General features: G+C 44.2%; 1 protein-coding gene across 1 annotated transcript; it reads right to left on the minus strand.

Moving 5' to 3' along the window:
- Positions 1-10,268: 10,268 nt before the first annotated feature.
- On the minus strand, positions 10,269-11,921 carry LOC114695507 (tetraspanin-7-like). Its single transcript, XM_037204301.1, has one exon. It carries the CDS (start codon positions 11,473-11,475, stop codon positions 10,741-10,743), a length of 735 nt encoding a protein of 244 aa, XP_037060196.1. The 5' UTR covers positions 11,476-11,921; the 3' UTR covers positions 10,269-10,740.
- Positions 11,922-14,788: the final 2,867 nt, after the last annotated feature.

A 14,788-nucleotide genomic window follows, 5' to 3' on the forward strand; every position in this document is an offset into this window, starting at 1 on the left:
ATAAGACTATAGGTAAGAAAGAGGCAGGATAGGCTCACTTTTGACTACCTTTCCCCATATCCCAAATGCATGAGGGTCAATAAGAGCATCAATATGTGCCTTTAGAGTGATAGCTATTATATTAGTCAGGGTTCTCTAAAGGAATAAAGTGTGTGTGTGTGTGTGTGTGTGTGTGTGTGTGTGTGTGTGTGTGTGAAAATGTGTGCACATACATGTATATTATGTATATATACACTATATAAGTGTATGCACATACATGCATATTATATATCTATATATGTAGATTTTATATATTTTATACATATTCCCCATATATATATATATATATATATATATATATATATATGGAAATCTATTAGAGTGGCTTATAAGCAGTACTTCAGCTCATGCAACAATGTCTGTCTACCAATGGGAAGTCCAAAAATCCAGGAGTTGTTCAACCCATGAGGCTGCATGTCTCAGCTGTTCTTCAGGATAAGCCTGAATCCCAAATAATCCCACTGAAGGAATGGCCAGTGAGAGCAAGAGGCAAGCAGGCAAAAAAAGGAAAAGCTTCCTTCTTCCACATTTCTTGGGGTCTAGATAACTACCGATGTAGTCAAGCTGACAACCTAGAATAGCCACCACAGCTACAATAGAAACAGATATGGAAGTGATAAGGCCCTGACCTCCATGCACATGACTTACTGTGACTGCTCAAGATATAAGAATCCAGCAATGCAATCATGGCTATTAAGGCATATTACCATCACACTAATGAGACACGGGAGAAAAGCAGTGTTGATTGGAAATGGAGTCAACAAGTTTGGAAACAACAGATAAGGAGAGAAAGCCTTTCCTGCAAAACAGTTCTGGTCTGTTCCTAGAGCAGCTCATGGTGCCTCCTCCCTGGCACCTCTCTCCCATAGAGCAGCTCATGGTGCCTGCCTAGCTGTCATCTCCCTCCCACGGGAGTTCTTGCTTTGGACAGACATCATGCCTGCTACTCTAGGCACGAGTCAGGAATGCAACGCCACTGCCCTTTTGCAGGTGATCAAGCCGCAACCTTTCTGCTCTTAGGTGTTAAATGTGATCTACTTTTATCCAGAAAGAAATCCTCCCATTTGGAAGTTGATTTAGGAACACTGCTCAATTTAGGACCATTACACTGTCTCCAGAGTTCCCACAGGAATTAGTTCCCCTACAGGTAACATGTTATAAAAAGAGTAGCCCCTTTCCCCTGAGTCTCCAACTTCCTCTCACCATGCGATTCTCTCTCCCTCCTACATGCACGCTTACCATGAAGATGTTCACAGTTCTGTGTGACAAAGTTGGAGAACCCTCATCAGCAACAGAACAGGCAAGGCTACCCCATCTTGGACATTCAGCCTCCAAAACGAAAAACTACGTGAGCTTTTTAAAATCTACATTACCCAGTCTCAGGTGTTTCAGACTGCAACACAGAACCTCGGTGCTTAGGTAAAGAGGAAGGTATTTCCCTGCCCTGAGTGCTTCATTCTTGAGCACACACTCATAGGCCCTCTTGTGTAACACTGGAAATACTCATCACCAAGTTCAATGACTTTCTTCCTGGAAACCCAGCTCCTCCAGGAATCTCTTGGGTTCTGGTCAAATAGCTGGCCCAAGCCTGAAAACCATTCAGGGCTCCCTGTGCCCTCACAATGAAGGCCCTGATGCAATCCTGGGGTTTTTCTGCCTTTGGGCTGCAGCAGATAATTCCCCTTCAAAACTGCCAGGGAAACCCTGTCGTTTCTACTCTTAGCTTTAAGTTGGAGTTTACTAACCAGCAACCTTTTCTCCTCTTCTTTTCAAGCACTCTCTTCCTCTGAAATGCTAGCCTAGTTCCCATCTGTGACATTTTGTCCATGCCTGGGGCAATCAGGGCTCCATCTGCCATGAGATGGGAGCTTAACTACTAGCTGACTGGTGGGCCTCCCCTTTTAATTCCTGTTTCAGAATCCGCTTTGGCATCCCACTGCTGGCACCAATGGCTACTGGTCAAGTTTGACAAGAAAAAGACTTGGAGACAGAGAGTGAAGGGGCTTTGAGAGGTCACGGGAGAGTTGTGAGCGTTCTCAGGATGCCTCACTGGGAGCTCAGAGGCTGAGCTGTCCTGAAAGACATGTCCTAGAGCAGTGGTTCTCAGCCTTTAGGTCACCACCCCTTTAGGGGTCAAATGACCTTTTCACAGGGGCCATATATCAGATATCCTACATACCAGCTATTTATATTACGATTCATAACAGCATAATTACAGTTACAAAGTAGCAACAAAATAATTTTATGGTGGGGGTCACCACAACATGAGGAACTCTATTAGAGAGCCACAGTCTTAGGAAGCTGAGAACCACTATCCTAGAGACATGGTTGCCAGACCCTTGCACCTCTCTATCCAACATTCTCTAGGTGCAGACTGCCACTAGGGAGAACGTAAGACCTGGAATGGATGAGATACTCCCTTAAGACCCAAGGACAGAACTGTTCTTGGAGAGTCACATTCTAGAATGGTCAGTGGGCAGCATCCCTGGACCCTGGGCCATGAATACCTTGATCTTGAGGAGACATTCAGGTAACAGATCACAGCATCTGCTCCAGCATGTTAGGCAAAGAATTTGTACATGATTACACATCATAAGACAAAATTTCACTTGAAATCAAAGTCAGAGAGATGAGGAAATAACCCAAACCACATTTAGCACCCAAAATTTGCCCCAAACTGTTAGACATCCATTAAGTGTAAGTCTCAGACTTGACTCAGGCTTTTAGAGAAAGAAGGGAAACATAATGTTTAGCAAGAGTTATGGAATTCATAAGTCTCCTCTCCGTCTCTCTCTCTTTGTCTCTCTGTCTCCTCTTCTGTGTTTCTGCATCTGTCTCTCACTCTCTCCTTCTCCGCCCCTCCCCTCTGCCCTCTCTCACCCCTCCCTCTGTGCCCCATACACAGTACCGAGCCAAGTGTCTTCCCCCTGCAGCCTGACAGAATGTGTGGGCTTTGCTTCATGAGGTAGACAACAGCATCACCATCACACACGGTCACCGTGAATGTGTGCACTTCTCAGCAGCCTCTCAGAGCTCACCTTGAAGCTTGCCCCAGGCCCAGCAACTACATCAGCTGAAGAACAGTCCACACCTCTATGTACAAAAAACCAACAGCATAGGAAACACAAAAGACCAACTGCCTACAGACACTTCCCAGGCAACCTCATCTTCTTCCTTCCACCTCACAGAGACAAATGTATGAAAACATTTTCAGAGCACCTGTCTATCTGCGGGGAAGGTTTTAAAAAGTGGGCCCACTAATTGCAATAACCTACTGCAGTTTTGAAACATTTGTTCAACAGTCTTTGAAGACAAAAAGCAAATCGTTTTCCTTTGGTAAAAAAGCTGGTGATAAATTGAGATTTCTCGTGCCCCATAGAAAATGCCTTTTTGTTTTATTTCCAAATCTCTCCCTCTTGACATTCAGGGAGACATATTTATGAAGAAAGCAAAACAGATGATCTGGCCGCATTGCTGAGAGAGGGCTGCATCTGTCTGCAAGCACCGCAAGCCACTTAGCCACAATAAATCTTCCCAGCTCAGAGACATTAGCATGCCAGGATTCTGAGCCTGCTCCCCAAAGAACTCATTCCCATTACTTGGTTGGATACTCAGCAGGCCCCCAGCATCCCACAAACCCTGTGTTCTGTTTCTGTTCCTCTTGGCCTCACCTGCTTACTGTAGTTCTTCCCTCGGGATGTCAACGTACCCAGAATCCCTTCAAAGTGGGGAGGTCAAGTTCCTTCTCCTCCAGCATTATTCTTCCCCATCTTTTTCAGATCTTCAAGTTCACATACTTCGTTCCCTTTTGAAGGACTCTGGCCTCCCTCAGGAGTGGAAGGATAAAATGGTGGGATTTAAAATGCGTTCTGCTCATCTGCCTTCCCTAATGTGGCATTACGTGAACATCCCTGGGGACCAGCTGAGACACTGCTCGGGTCAGTATGCACTCTCTGAGAGGCAGCACCAAGGCCCACTTGCTTATTAAGTCAGCCAAAGTGTCGCCCTCCAGCCGACGGTCTTCTAGAGCCAGATGAGGCAGAAAGCAGTGTTAAATGAGACAGCCCAAGGGTCACCAGCAAGCTTTCTAGGGGGAGGAAGTGGGAGGCCAGAGGAATGAGGGTATTGTCACAAAGTCAAATTCAAGTTGTCTTCATGGAATTCGTCTTTCTAGGCTGTTGAAACAGACAACAATGACTTCCCTTCCAAGACGTTGAAAGGACAAATGAAATGCTGTCTTCTTGGTTTGGTTCCCATTTTAGCAGGCCAGGAGACAACCATACAAGCACAGGTATTTTATTTGGAGGGGAATCAGTACTCATTGGCTATGGTTGCCAAAAGGAAGCACAACAGACTGTATAGTTTATTCCCAAACTTTACTGTCTCACAGTTCTGGGGGTGCAGATGTATCTGAGGTATCAGTATGGCTGGTGTCTTCCCATGTCTTTTACCCAGGCTTGTAGATCACTGGCTTTCCCCGTGTCTTGACTCATCCATGAAAGTGGCCAACAAGACATTCACAGGGAGGAACCTGGAGACTTGGTGGCTCTTTGTGGGAAATGGCAGGTCACTATCAGCACTAATCACAGGTGCCTTAGACAGTATCTGCCTGGGGCATCAGGACAGCACTAGATAGTGCTCCTGAAGGGCCAGGTGTTGCTGGCACATTTTCTCAGTCAGTTCTCCTTGGATTTGTGTTTTGAGGCAGGATAAAGAGACAAGGAGAATTATGGGGATCTCCATGTGGGTCACCCTGTGAAGTCCCTTTATTGGCTCTTGGACAAGGCAGCAATAAGCTGTTCTTCTTGCCCCTTCCTCCATCTCAGTCAACATGCTCATGGACACCCTCCACCTACCCTAGAGGGACTTCACTTCCCCATCACATGACTGACCACACTGGCAGTTTCATCACCTATGATGATAAATATTGTCAACCCAACCGGATCTAGAATTACCCAGGGACAAATCTCTGGCATATCTATAAGGGGATTTCTTAAGTAGACTGACTGAGGGGGGAAATCCATCATAACCCCATGATCTGGAGTTGAAGACTAATAAAAAGCCTGAAGTGAGCTGAGCATAAGCATTCATCACCCTCTGTGACCTGACTGTGGATGCAATGTAGTCCCCTGTTCCTGCTGCCATGGCCTCTCCTCCATGATGGGCAGACTTACAACCTGTCAAACTGTAAGCCAAAACAAAGCTTTCCTCTGTTAAGTTGCTTTTGGTCTGGCATTTGATAACAGAAATGAGAAAAATAACCAAAACAATTACCAAAACCATTATGATACTTAGCCCTGAAACTCAACCTATCACTCCAGTCAGGAGACAGGGATTTCAGGACAGATCAGAAGACGGTGAGAGGGTGGATAGCTTCAGCACAGGAGGAAACCGTTTCTAGAAAGAACTGTGAGGCAGTGACGTGGGAGCAACTGTAAATGTGTAACAGGGAACCAAGGAAGGGCTAAAGTCCAAATTCAAGACGCCGTGGAAACTGCCTGGATGATGGAAAAATTCATCCGGGTGCCCAAGCTGGAGCTACAAAAACTGGGTGAGCACAAGCATTACTCTGGGATGCAGGCAGGCTGACCAGTGAGCACACAAGAGCCGAGAATGTCTGGGACCCTCACAGGGAGGCTACGCAAAGCCTGCTGGGAAATGGGTATGTCTGATCCAGGTCAGTGGGCCTGCCTAGGCTGGGAAGTTGCAATAGTATCTGGCCCTCTGGACACAGGGCTAGGCCACCAATCACCAAATACCCAAAACACACACACACACACACACACACACACACACACACACACACTCACACTCACATTCTGACTAATGCAGGAGCCGGGGGTTGGGAGGGGTGGGATAGTATAAATGTGGTGATAGAGCCAGAAAGAGATGACCCAGCAGTTTCAAGAACTTCCAGGGCCCTATAATGAACATGGAGCTCACTATAAAAGGTGGTCATCCACATCCACAGTTAAGTTAATATAAGCCTAAGAACACCATAGTCAGGAAACTGAGAGGATTCAGGTAACAGTATTTTAGAGCTGACCACTCTAACATGCCAGGTTTTCCATCATGAAACTAAGCGAATACTGGAGTTTAGTTGCTGCCTGTCACTTAGAAACATCCACGAGCAGAGACACAAATCAGATCTTTCACATTTCTGGGACAGGGGATTAACACCCTGAAACTCTCTTCCATCTCTCCCCAGGCTGCAGATTGTCTAAGGAGGAGGGGGCCGGGAAAAGAGTCAATCAGTTCAAAGCTCAGTCTTTCCCCCTCTGGTCAAGTGGTCAGCCATGCTTTTGAGACATGTGACATCTGTGAGTCCCTTGTTGTCACCCTCCTCCTCCTTTACTCGTTCAGTAGCTGTCTGGCTTTGGGTAGTCCATGAAATCCAAATTCAAGTTTATTTCTGCTGGCGTCACCCTTGTTGATATCCCTCCAGGGGTATCCAGGCTGTAAAGGGAAATCCACTCAGAACAAACAGATCAATAATCCTGTGTCCATGCTAACCTGGCAATAACAGACACGCACAGATTCCTTTTCCAAAACAGGGTACAAGAGTGTCATTACAATATAGGATATGAAATTACCACCATCTGTCCCTTCTGCCCCCTGCTAAAGCCATAGAGCCTCACAGTCCAAATATAGTCAGTCTATGGTGGGGGGGGGGTGTGATATCATAGTCAATGTCTCTTCAAGGAGTGCTTGACTTAACACAAGTTCTTCAATGGCTCTACCAAATGTAGAAGTCTATGTTCTGTGCATGGAGTTGAAGAGAAAAAACTAGAAATCTGAGTTTTCTCTAACATCACCTCTCTCTATTCCAGTTCCTATATGTCTCTCTGTCTCTGTCTCTTTCTTTTCTGCACCACCTCCTCCATGTTTCAAATAAACCAGGAATGGAATTCTGAGCTGGGAGTTTGGGTATCTGATTTCTCTAGGCCATATTCAAGAGACTCCCAAGCCACGTCTTTATTTGAAATGTAGATCAGGCTCCAAGAGCTGGGTGGTTGGAGCCCAAACAAACATAAAATTGGAGAATGACATAAAACACAGAGGACAGGCTGTGGGGCCGTTCTGATTTGCAAATCCAAGTACCTGGGGTATTTGGTTAGGTTTAGTATGGCTTAGGGTTTTTGTTTTGTTTTGTTTTGTTTTTTCCTTTCCCCTCACGGTTACAAGAGACTGGAGTACATGTTGCTCAAAAAAGATAGGAAAATAAAACCTTTCGTTGTCATTTGTTTAGAAGAAGATCTCTTCCCAGAATCTCACTGAGTTTTCATGACATCACCTATTGCTGGGAAGGATCACGTTCAGCCCTATCTCTGGACAAGAATGTGGCACCATTGTCACAACTGGAGTGACCGTGACTCATGCCTGGACTTTGGCACAGTGACTCATGTGTGTCTATTAGTAAGAATGATTGGCTGATAAGAGGCAGTAAACAGAGTGCAATACTCAGCAAACTTCATTCTCTCGTCTCTAGGCTATCATCGTGTTAGGAGAAAATTTGATATGGGAAGCAAAGGTCACATTCCAAATGCAAAGCAACTAACTGCATGAAAAACTAGTGTTGGAAAAGAAGCATTTCTAAGTGCCCCACTGGAGGACCTAACAGGTCACAAAGAGCAGTCCAAAGAAGGGTTATTCCCTGAGAGCCTTTATCAATAACCTAAAAAAGTCACTATCAAATCTCTGGTAACTTCCAGTAATTGCCAGTGAGACAGAGAAGTGGAAAAGAACAGTCTACACAGGAGCTCCTGAGGCACCTCTGGTGTTTTGACTACTCATAATTGCTCTATTTATTAATGCATACATCACAAATGCTTATAATATCAGTGCATTGTGTTGAAGTGCTAGACAGAGGAGGTTGTTTTGAAGTGAGTATACATGTGTATGGGGGTGTACATGTATGGAGGTGTGGAGGCCAGAAGTCAAGCTAGGCTGTTATTCCTCACACTATCCATCTTGTTTGTTGAGGGTGGGTTTCTCACTGGCCTGTAACTCAAAAACTAGGCTGTGTGGGCCAGCTAGTAAGTGTGAGAGATCCACCTGTGTCTACCTCCCCAGCACCAGAATAGTAAGTGAAAGCCATTGCAGCCAGCTTTCACCCAGGTTCTGAGGCTACAATTCGGATCCTTATGTTTGCACAGCTAACACTACCAACTGAGTCAACCCTGAGGCCCCAGAAGCATTGTTTTTAAAGATCTTTTCAAAACATTGACTTTTATTTCCCTTTCACACACATTTTCAAGTTGATCTGAGGACCTCAAAGTCTATAATGTCAATCAATAAAAAAAATACAGAGAATGAAAAGTAAAGAAACAACAGCAATTAGTTGGTGGAAAAAACACCAGAGTTGGCATCATTACCTTCAAAGGAAGAAACAACACAGCCTTGGAACAGGGTTGTGCAGGCTTCTACTGCATGGCTAACATCCAGTAAGCTGTCTCTACATACCCAAGTGTGGAACTAGGTAGCTAGAACTTGCATATTGGGGGAATTATTAAGGCAACTCCACGTAGTTAAAAAGGTCTATTTGGGGATAACTTACAGTCAGTAAAGGGGTTGGTTGGTTACAGGATTCAGAAGTGAGGTGCAGTCCAGCTGGGTTCTCTGGAGAACTCCACTCGGTCTACCATCCAGCATCCAGGATCACCAGGAACCAAGAGAGCCGGCACATCTGGATCTTGGGTCTTAAGGGCTCCTATCTTGGCCCCACCTCAGGGGCAGGTCATAGGTAGGCATGGCAGTTACCGGAAGCCTCATTAGGCGTACTAGTTCTAGGTCAAAGCTGATTCAGCTACCCACTACATGCCCCTTTTGTCTAAATAAAGTTCTAACCTAATACAAAACTGTATACAATAGAAATGATTATCAAATATTGTCCAGGAGGAATAAGGGATAATGGCCTAGACAAGATGGAACTACAACCAACATGAACAATATCAAACAAGAGACACACAGTGAAATACTAAAATCCAGAGAAGTCTGGAACATAGGTAAATGGCATGTTGCAAAGATTATTCGAAAAGGTGTCCTATCCTATAGAACCTAACTCTAATATGTAATATGTTCTAGCTAAGATACAAGAAGATTGTAACTATAACTGTTAGTCTTCAATCCCATCAAAGACCTGAGAAGGAATATAATAATACCTGAGAAACAGGAGAAGGATGCAAACAACTTTCGGGAGTCTTGAGAGAGAGTAGACGGAGACAGCTGGCAGCCTGGACAGTCACCTAAGGTTTCTCAGCATCATTGGTGAATTCAAATTGGCTACAGGTCTTGAGTATCTGTCAGACCATTTTACTGTCAGCAGTCTAGGCAAGGGCAGTTCTTTGCCCAGTAGGCCATTTTGTGCCAAGGTGAAGACAAACTTCCAAATGGAAATATCTCAGAAGCCCAACATTCTCTCAGGATCAGATCGGTGCTGCCAGGAGCAATCATATATCATGTCAACAACATTGCAAGTTATCAAAACATTTAAATGCCATATCCTCTGGGTCTATGAAGTGTTTGAAGATTACCTATCCATCTGACATATGTTTCTGTAAGTCTGCACAACCTAACTAACATAACTATAGAGATGACAAGCATAGGTGACTATGAATCTGTAAGTCTTATCTAAGGACTTAAACTTCACATAAACAGGGTAAACAGTCTGTAAGCAAATGTACAGTAAAAGGACAATGGCTTCAAAATTGTGACAGTACACAATAAAGCTAAAGCAGAGGTAGGAATGTATAGTATAATATGCAATATGACAGTAATCATAAATATGTATCAATATACCAAATATCCTAAACAGAGGCAGAACATGCATACAATATGACAAGTATAATTTTATATTTGTATCAATATACAAACATTTCAAATAAGAGTAGAAATATATGTACATTGCAACAAATATGGTTCTATATTTGTATCAATATACAAATTATCTGGAATAAGAATATAAAAATAGTTTACATTTGCATCAATATACAAGAATCCATGACAATGCAATTTATCTAAGGCTGATATTTTACTAGATTAGTTTACTAATATATGCAATAATATACCTTAATATCCTATATCTATCCACTTGTACACTCAACAGTTTCCACCATAACACATGCTATCTTCTCCCCATGAATACCTACTAATGTGTCTCTTCAGCTCTCCTAGGCAGCCTAAAGAAAGTAGGGAAAACCCCAGCAAAATGAAAACCAAAGCAAACAAGATTAAACCCAAAGAGCTGATAATGACCATCTGGTTATCTCTATAAAGGTGCATGGCATTTATGGATCATGATGAAGGGCTCACAGTCACTCATACTGCATGCAGGGCCACAGGAGGCCAGTGACGATGTGATAACCAGCCTCCCGGAATAAGTTGCATTTGGACCTAACACATGAGGAGGAGCTTGCATGCACAGGGCCACTGGGTGGGGTTCACCATGACTAGCTGCCAGCAGGTACACTGTATAACAGAACAGGGCTTCACGAGATGAACAGTCCACTTCATGTGAGCTCAGAGTTGGAGCAGAGATCAGGTAGGAGAGTCAGCAACTTGTATGGTGTGGGACCTGAGGAAGAGGGCAGCAAGAGCAGGGCAGATGAGCTCTGTGTGCTCATGTTCTTTGCAAGTCTTTCAGAGGATGGAGTAGTTCTTCTCTGAAACAGGCTTCTTACTCTATCGCCATTGGAAAACTTTTCACATCATCTCATACTGATGGGCTATGATGTACCGGGACAGACAACAGGACAGCCTTATGCCAATCAACTGGTAGAATGTGGCTGCAAAGAGCAGTCCAATAACGACCCCCATGTTTCTCTCTAAGAAACTCCTCATCAGATTATAGCAGCCCCTCTGGTTAACTTTGGTTGCAGCTATGGTCAGGTTGTGTAGATCCTGAGGGTTACAATCACTTTGATCCTTACAGCAACTGTGGGGGATGCCATGGTCTAGGAAGTAAGGGCTTGTTTTCCAGTCGGTGTAGTTCTTCACCCCACAGCAGATCAGACTATGCTGCACCTGGTCCACCGCCTTGCTCTTCTCATCTTTGCCATTATAATTCTGCACAGCATTGGTGTAAATCTTCAAGAAGCTGTCCTTGATCTCACGGTGAAATAGAGGTGCTGAAATGCTAGCAGCAAGCTCAGCCAGGAACACCAGCGACAGTAGCAGGGAGTACAGCTTCAGCATCCACAGGATTCCTCGGCATGCAGCAAAGCATCCAAATAGACCAAAGCTAACAATCATAGTGCCAGTTCCGATGAGTAGTGTGGGGACATCTATGGAGTTCCTGGCAATAAGAGATAAGTAGATGCCCAGAGTAAGCTTTGCCCAGACTCCAATAACCAACAAGATCACCCCAGTGATCCAAAAGATAAAGGAGTAGAAGAGGAGGAGGATTTTGAGACAGATTAGCACAAATTTGGTTTCCATTCTCCTCACTGCCACAAAGCTGTTCCCAGAGAGAGAAAGGGCAGTGTTGCCAAGCTGACTCTTCCTATACAATCCTTGCTGTAGGCTTGCTCAATTCTCCCGAGACTTCACTGACTTCTGCTAGTCTGATTGGCAAAGAAAGACTCCAGAGAATGAAGTTCTTGCTTCCTGTGTTTGGAGGACAGTAGATTGGCTTCATTCCTTCTGGGAGGTGGATACAGTGGAAGGCTGGGTCTCCCCACTTCTTCCCCATTCGCCTTAATCCTCCACTCTCTGGCAATGAATTCCCTCCCTCTCCTGTTCCTGTCCCTCATTAGCACTGGTCATTGGCATTTCCCCTTCATTGCTGAAATACTGTTCTTCTCTCCAGCCCTAGCCCACCCACAGGGTGAGGAATGGCATTGATGTCCATTCCCCTCCAAGAAGGATATTGGTGCTGGCCCTTCTCATTGTTCCGCCCAGACATGTCACAGATTGTCAAGCCATGGCCCTCTTACAGCTGGCTATCTATTTACATTGTGACCCAGGGTCCTTGCTCATAATGATGAACCCTGTGGCCACTGCATACGGGTACTGCCAGACACCAAGGAACAGAGAGAAAAGGCAAAGCTTTTGAAGGCAAGGAAAAGTCTGAGCTCTATGTCTCAGTCTTGACTCTTACATATTACAGATGGCTGAAAGTTTTTGCTATCACTCTTTTATAGAAATGGAATCCATTCTCTTCTTTTAAATGTAGGCTGGTTTAAATGATTTGCTTGACCAATAGATCATGACAGACATGGCGATTTGGAAAGACAAGTCCCAAGGAGTCTTGTCAATTTTTGCAATCTCTATCCTGGGGGAGGCCATCTCCATGACGAAGTCCAATTACCCTGGACTTCCATACTGTAAGGAAGCCCAAGCGATAGAAAGGAGGATGTCAGGTCCAACCAAGGGCAGGTGCAGAAAGTGAACTTGGAAATCCCATCCTAGTAAACATGACTTGAAAAACATGCAAGGGATCCGAAAGATAGCCAGCACTAAGCCACTACACAACTGATCTCAGCAACCCCTAGTCATGTGAACCAACTTAGCTAGAATTCAGTAGTTGTGGCACAGAGAATAACTGAATTCCTGACCCACAAACTCCTGAGCTGACAGAACAGCACATGTCATCCACAGCTAAGCTTTGGGTATGAATTTTGCTGCAGTGGATAAGTAGGCCAAGGAACATTGGGGAAATCCTCATCACTTTGGGACATTCATTTCCTTAAATACAAAGGGACCAAGGATTGTATCCTTGTTACTGCCATAACTTATTTCAAATGGCCCTCAGAAAAGAGCCCAATGCTTAATACAGAGTAGTAGGGACCTACCTGCTAATAATAAACTTATTCTAGACAGTTATGTGTTATTCTCCTGCTGAAGCAGGAGGAAGGTAACTTAAGAACTGCTGAAAGTTGCTGATAAGGATTCTATGTTCCTAGTAAGAATTCTGAAGCCAAAAAGGATTATCCATGACTATCTACTGCGTTGCTGAGCACAAGCCTGGGTGAGATTCACCAGAATCTTCACTCAATTTTAAAAGTTGTCCCTGCTAAAAGTGGGATCATCTGTGTGACTCGAGGTCAGTGCCGATAACTGTGGAGACATTCAAGGTAGGGAGGATAAGAGCACCCACAAAAACTGGCAACATCTATGACTTTGAATCCCACACCATTGGATACTGTGATAGTTAATTTTGTTAGTTTTTCTGGGCTAGTTTTTCCAATATTTGTCCAAATATTAATCTAGGTGTTTCTGTGTAGATTTTAGATGAGACTAATGCTCAAAGAGATGAACTATGAGTATAGTGGATTACCTTCCAAAGTATGAGTGGGTACTACACCATGGGCAAACCTCACCTAAGTAGGAGGAATTGGCTGGAACATCAACTCTTCCCTAAGTCTCCAGGCTATATATTTTAGACTTATTAGTCCCCATGGATATCCAGCTCCAGGCAGGACTTGTGTCGTTTATAGATGAAATGTGTGTGCTCATGAACAACTCTCTGGCTTCAAGTTTCCTCCCACGGTAGTGGGCATTTAGAGACCCCCTAGAGACCTTCCCTTGCCATTTTCTTGTTTAATAGGAAAATTATGGAAGATCACCATTTTGTCCTTATAACACCACAAGCCAGATACAACAAGAAGTGAACAGAGCTTGTTGGAGAGGGAGATAGCGCAGAAAGAGCCTTTAGCTCCCTCATGAACTCTGCAAAGCCTGGAGAGTACATACCGTGTTCTAGGCACTACAGCAGACACCAAGAACAGAGCAGCAGCTAGGCAAGGCTGCTCAGCTTCCTTGAATGTGCATTGAAGAAAGTACAGACTAAAAAAGAAAGGAAACAGAATTCCATAACAAAACAAAAATGGCCCAGTGCTGTGGGGTGTTCTCTGTGCTGTGAATGTTTGCTCTGATTGATTGATTGATTGATTGATTGATTGATTGATTAAATGCTGATTGGCCAGTAGCCAGACAGGAAGTATAGGATAGGCAGGACAAAGAGAGAGGAAAATGCTGGGGAGTGGAAGGCTGAGGGAGGGAGAGGCGGCCAGCCACCATGATGAGAAGCAACATGTAAAGATACAGGTAAGCCACGAGCCACATGGCAACTTATAGATTACTAGAAATGGGTTAATTTAAGATATAAGAACAGTTAGCAAGAAGCCTGAGCCATTAGGCCATACAGTTTGTAAATGATATGAGTTTCTGTGTTTGCTTGTGTCTGAGGGCCACTGGAGCTGGACAGGAACAGGATAACTTCAGCTACAAACTGGCCTATGATACATCAGGGGGTTCACTGGTGGGCTACTGTGGGACTTCTGGGGAGTTTAAATTTTCATTTGTAAATTTTTTGGTTGCAACATATGCTCTTCATGTAAATGAATGACTGAAGATGATCTCAAAGCTTCCCACAGCTATCTATAAGCTAAAACAACAACATCGGCTTCGTGAGGAAATTCAGCACTCTTAGGGACTCCTGCTCCGGGGAAATAATTACAGAAGTATTAGAGGGGAAGTGGTATCTTATTAGCAGCCTATGACCAATAACTTATAGGATAGACACAACTAAATAGTTCAATATTGGCAGACAGAAATCACAAATTATTGCCATGTTGGGGGTTGTCAGCAGAACTAGCTTTTCCTATGGTCACATATGGAATCTGGGTCTGAGATACTCTACTGCTTTCTAGTTTCTCTTTTGTCTCTCTTGACCTTTATTGCTGTTCTCCAAAGTCCTAGAGTGAGCTGGATTCCTCTTCCTTTCTACCATACTTACAAAATGAGTTTA

This window comes from Peromyscus leucopus, chromosome 1 (genome assembly GCF_004664715.2).
Source record: "Peromyscus leucopus breed LL Stock chromosome 1, UCI_PerLeu_2.1, whole genome shotgun sequence".
Taxonomy (NCBI): domain Eukaryota; kingdom Metazoa; phylum Chordata; class Mammalia; order Rodentia; family Cricetidae; genus Peromyscus; species Peromyscus leucopus.

Coding starts and splice junctions, on each gene's coding strand:
- LOC114695507 (XM_037204301.1), bottom strand. CDS start 11,475: ATGGAAACCAAATTTGTGCTAATCTGTCTCAAAATCCTCCTCCTCTTC.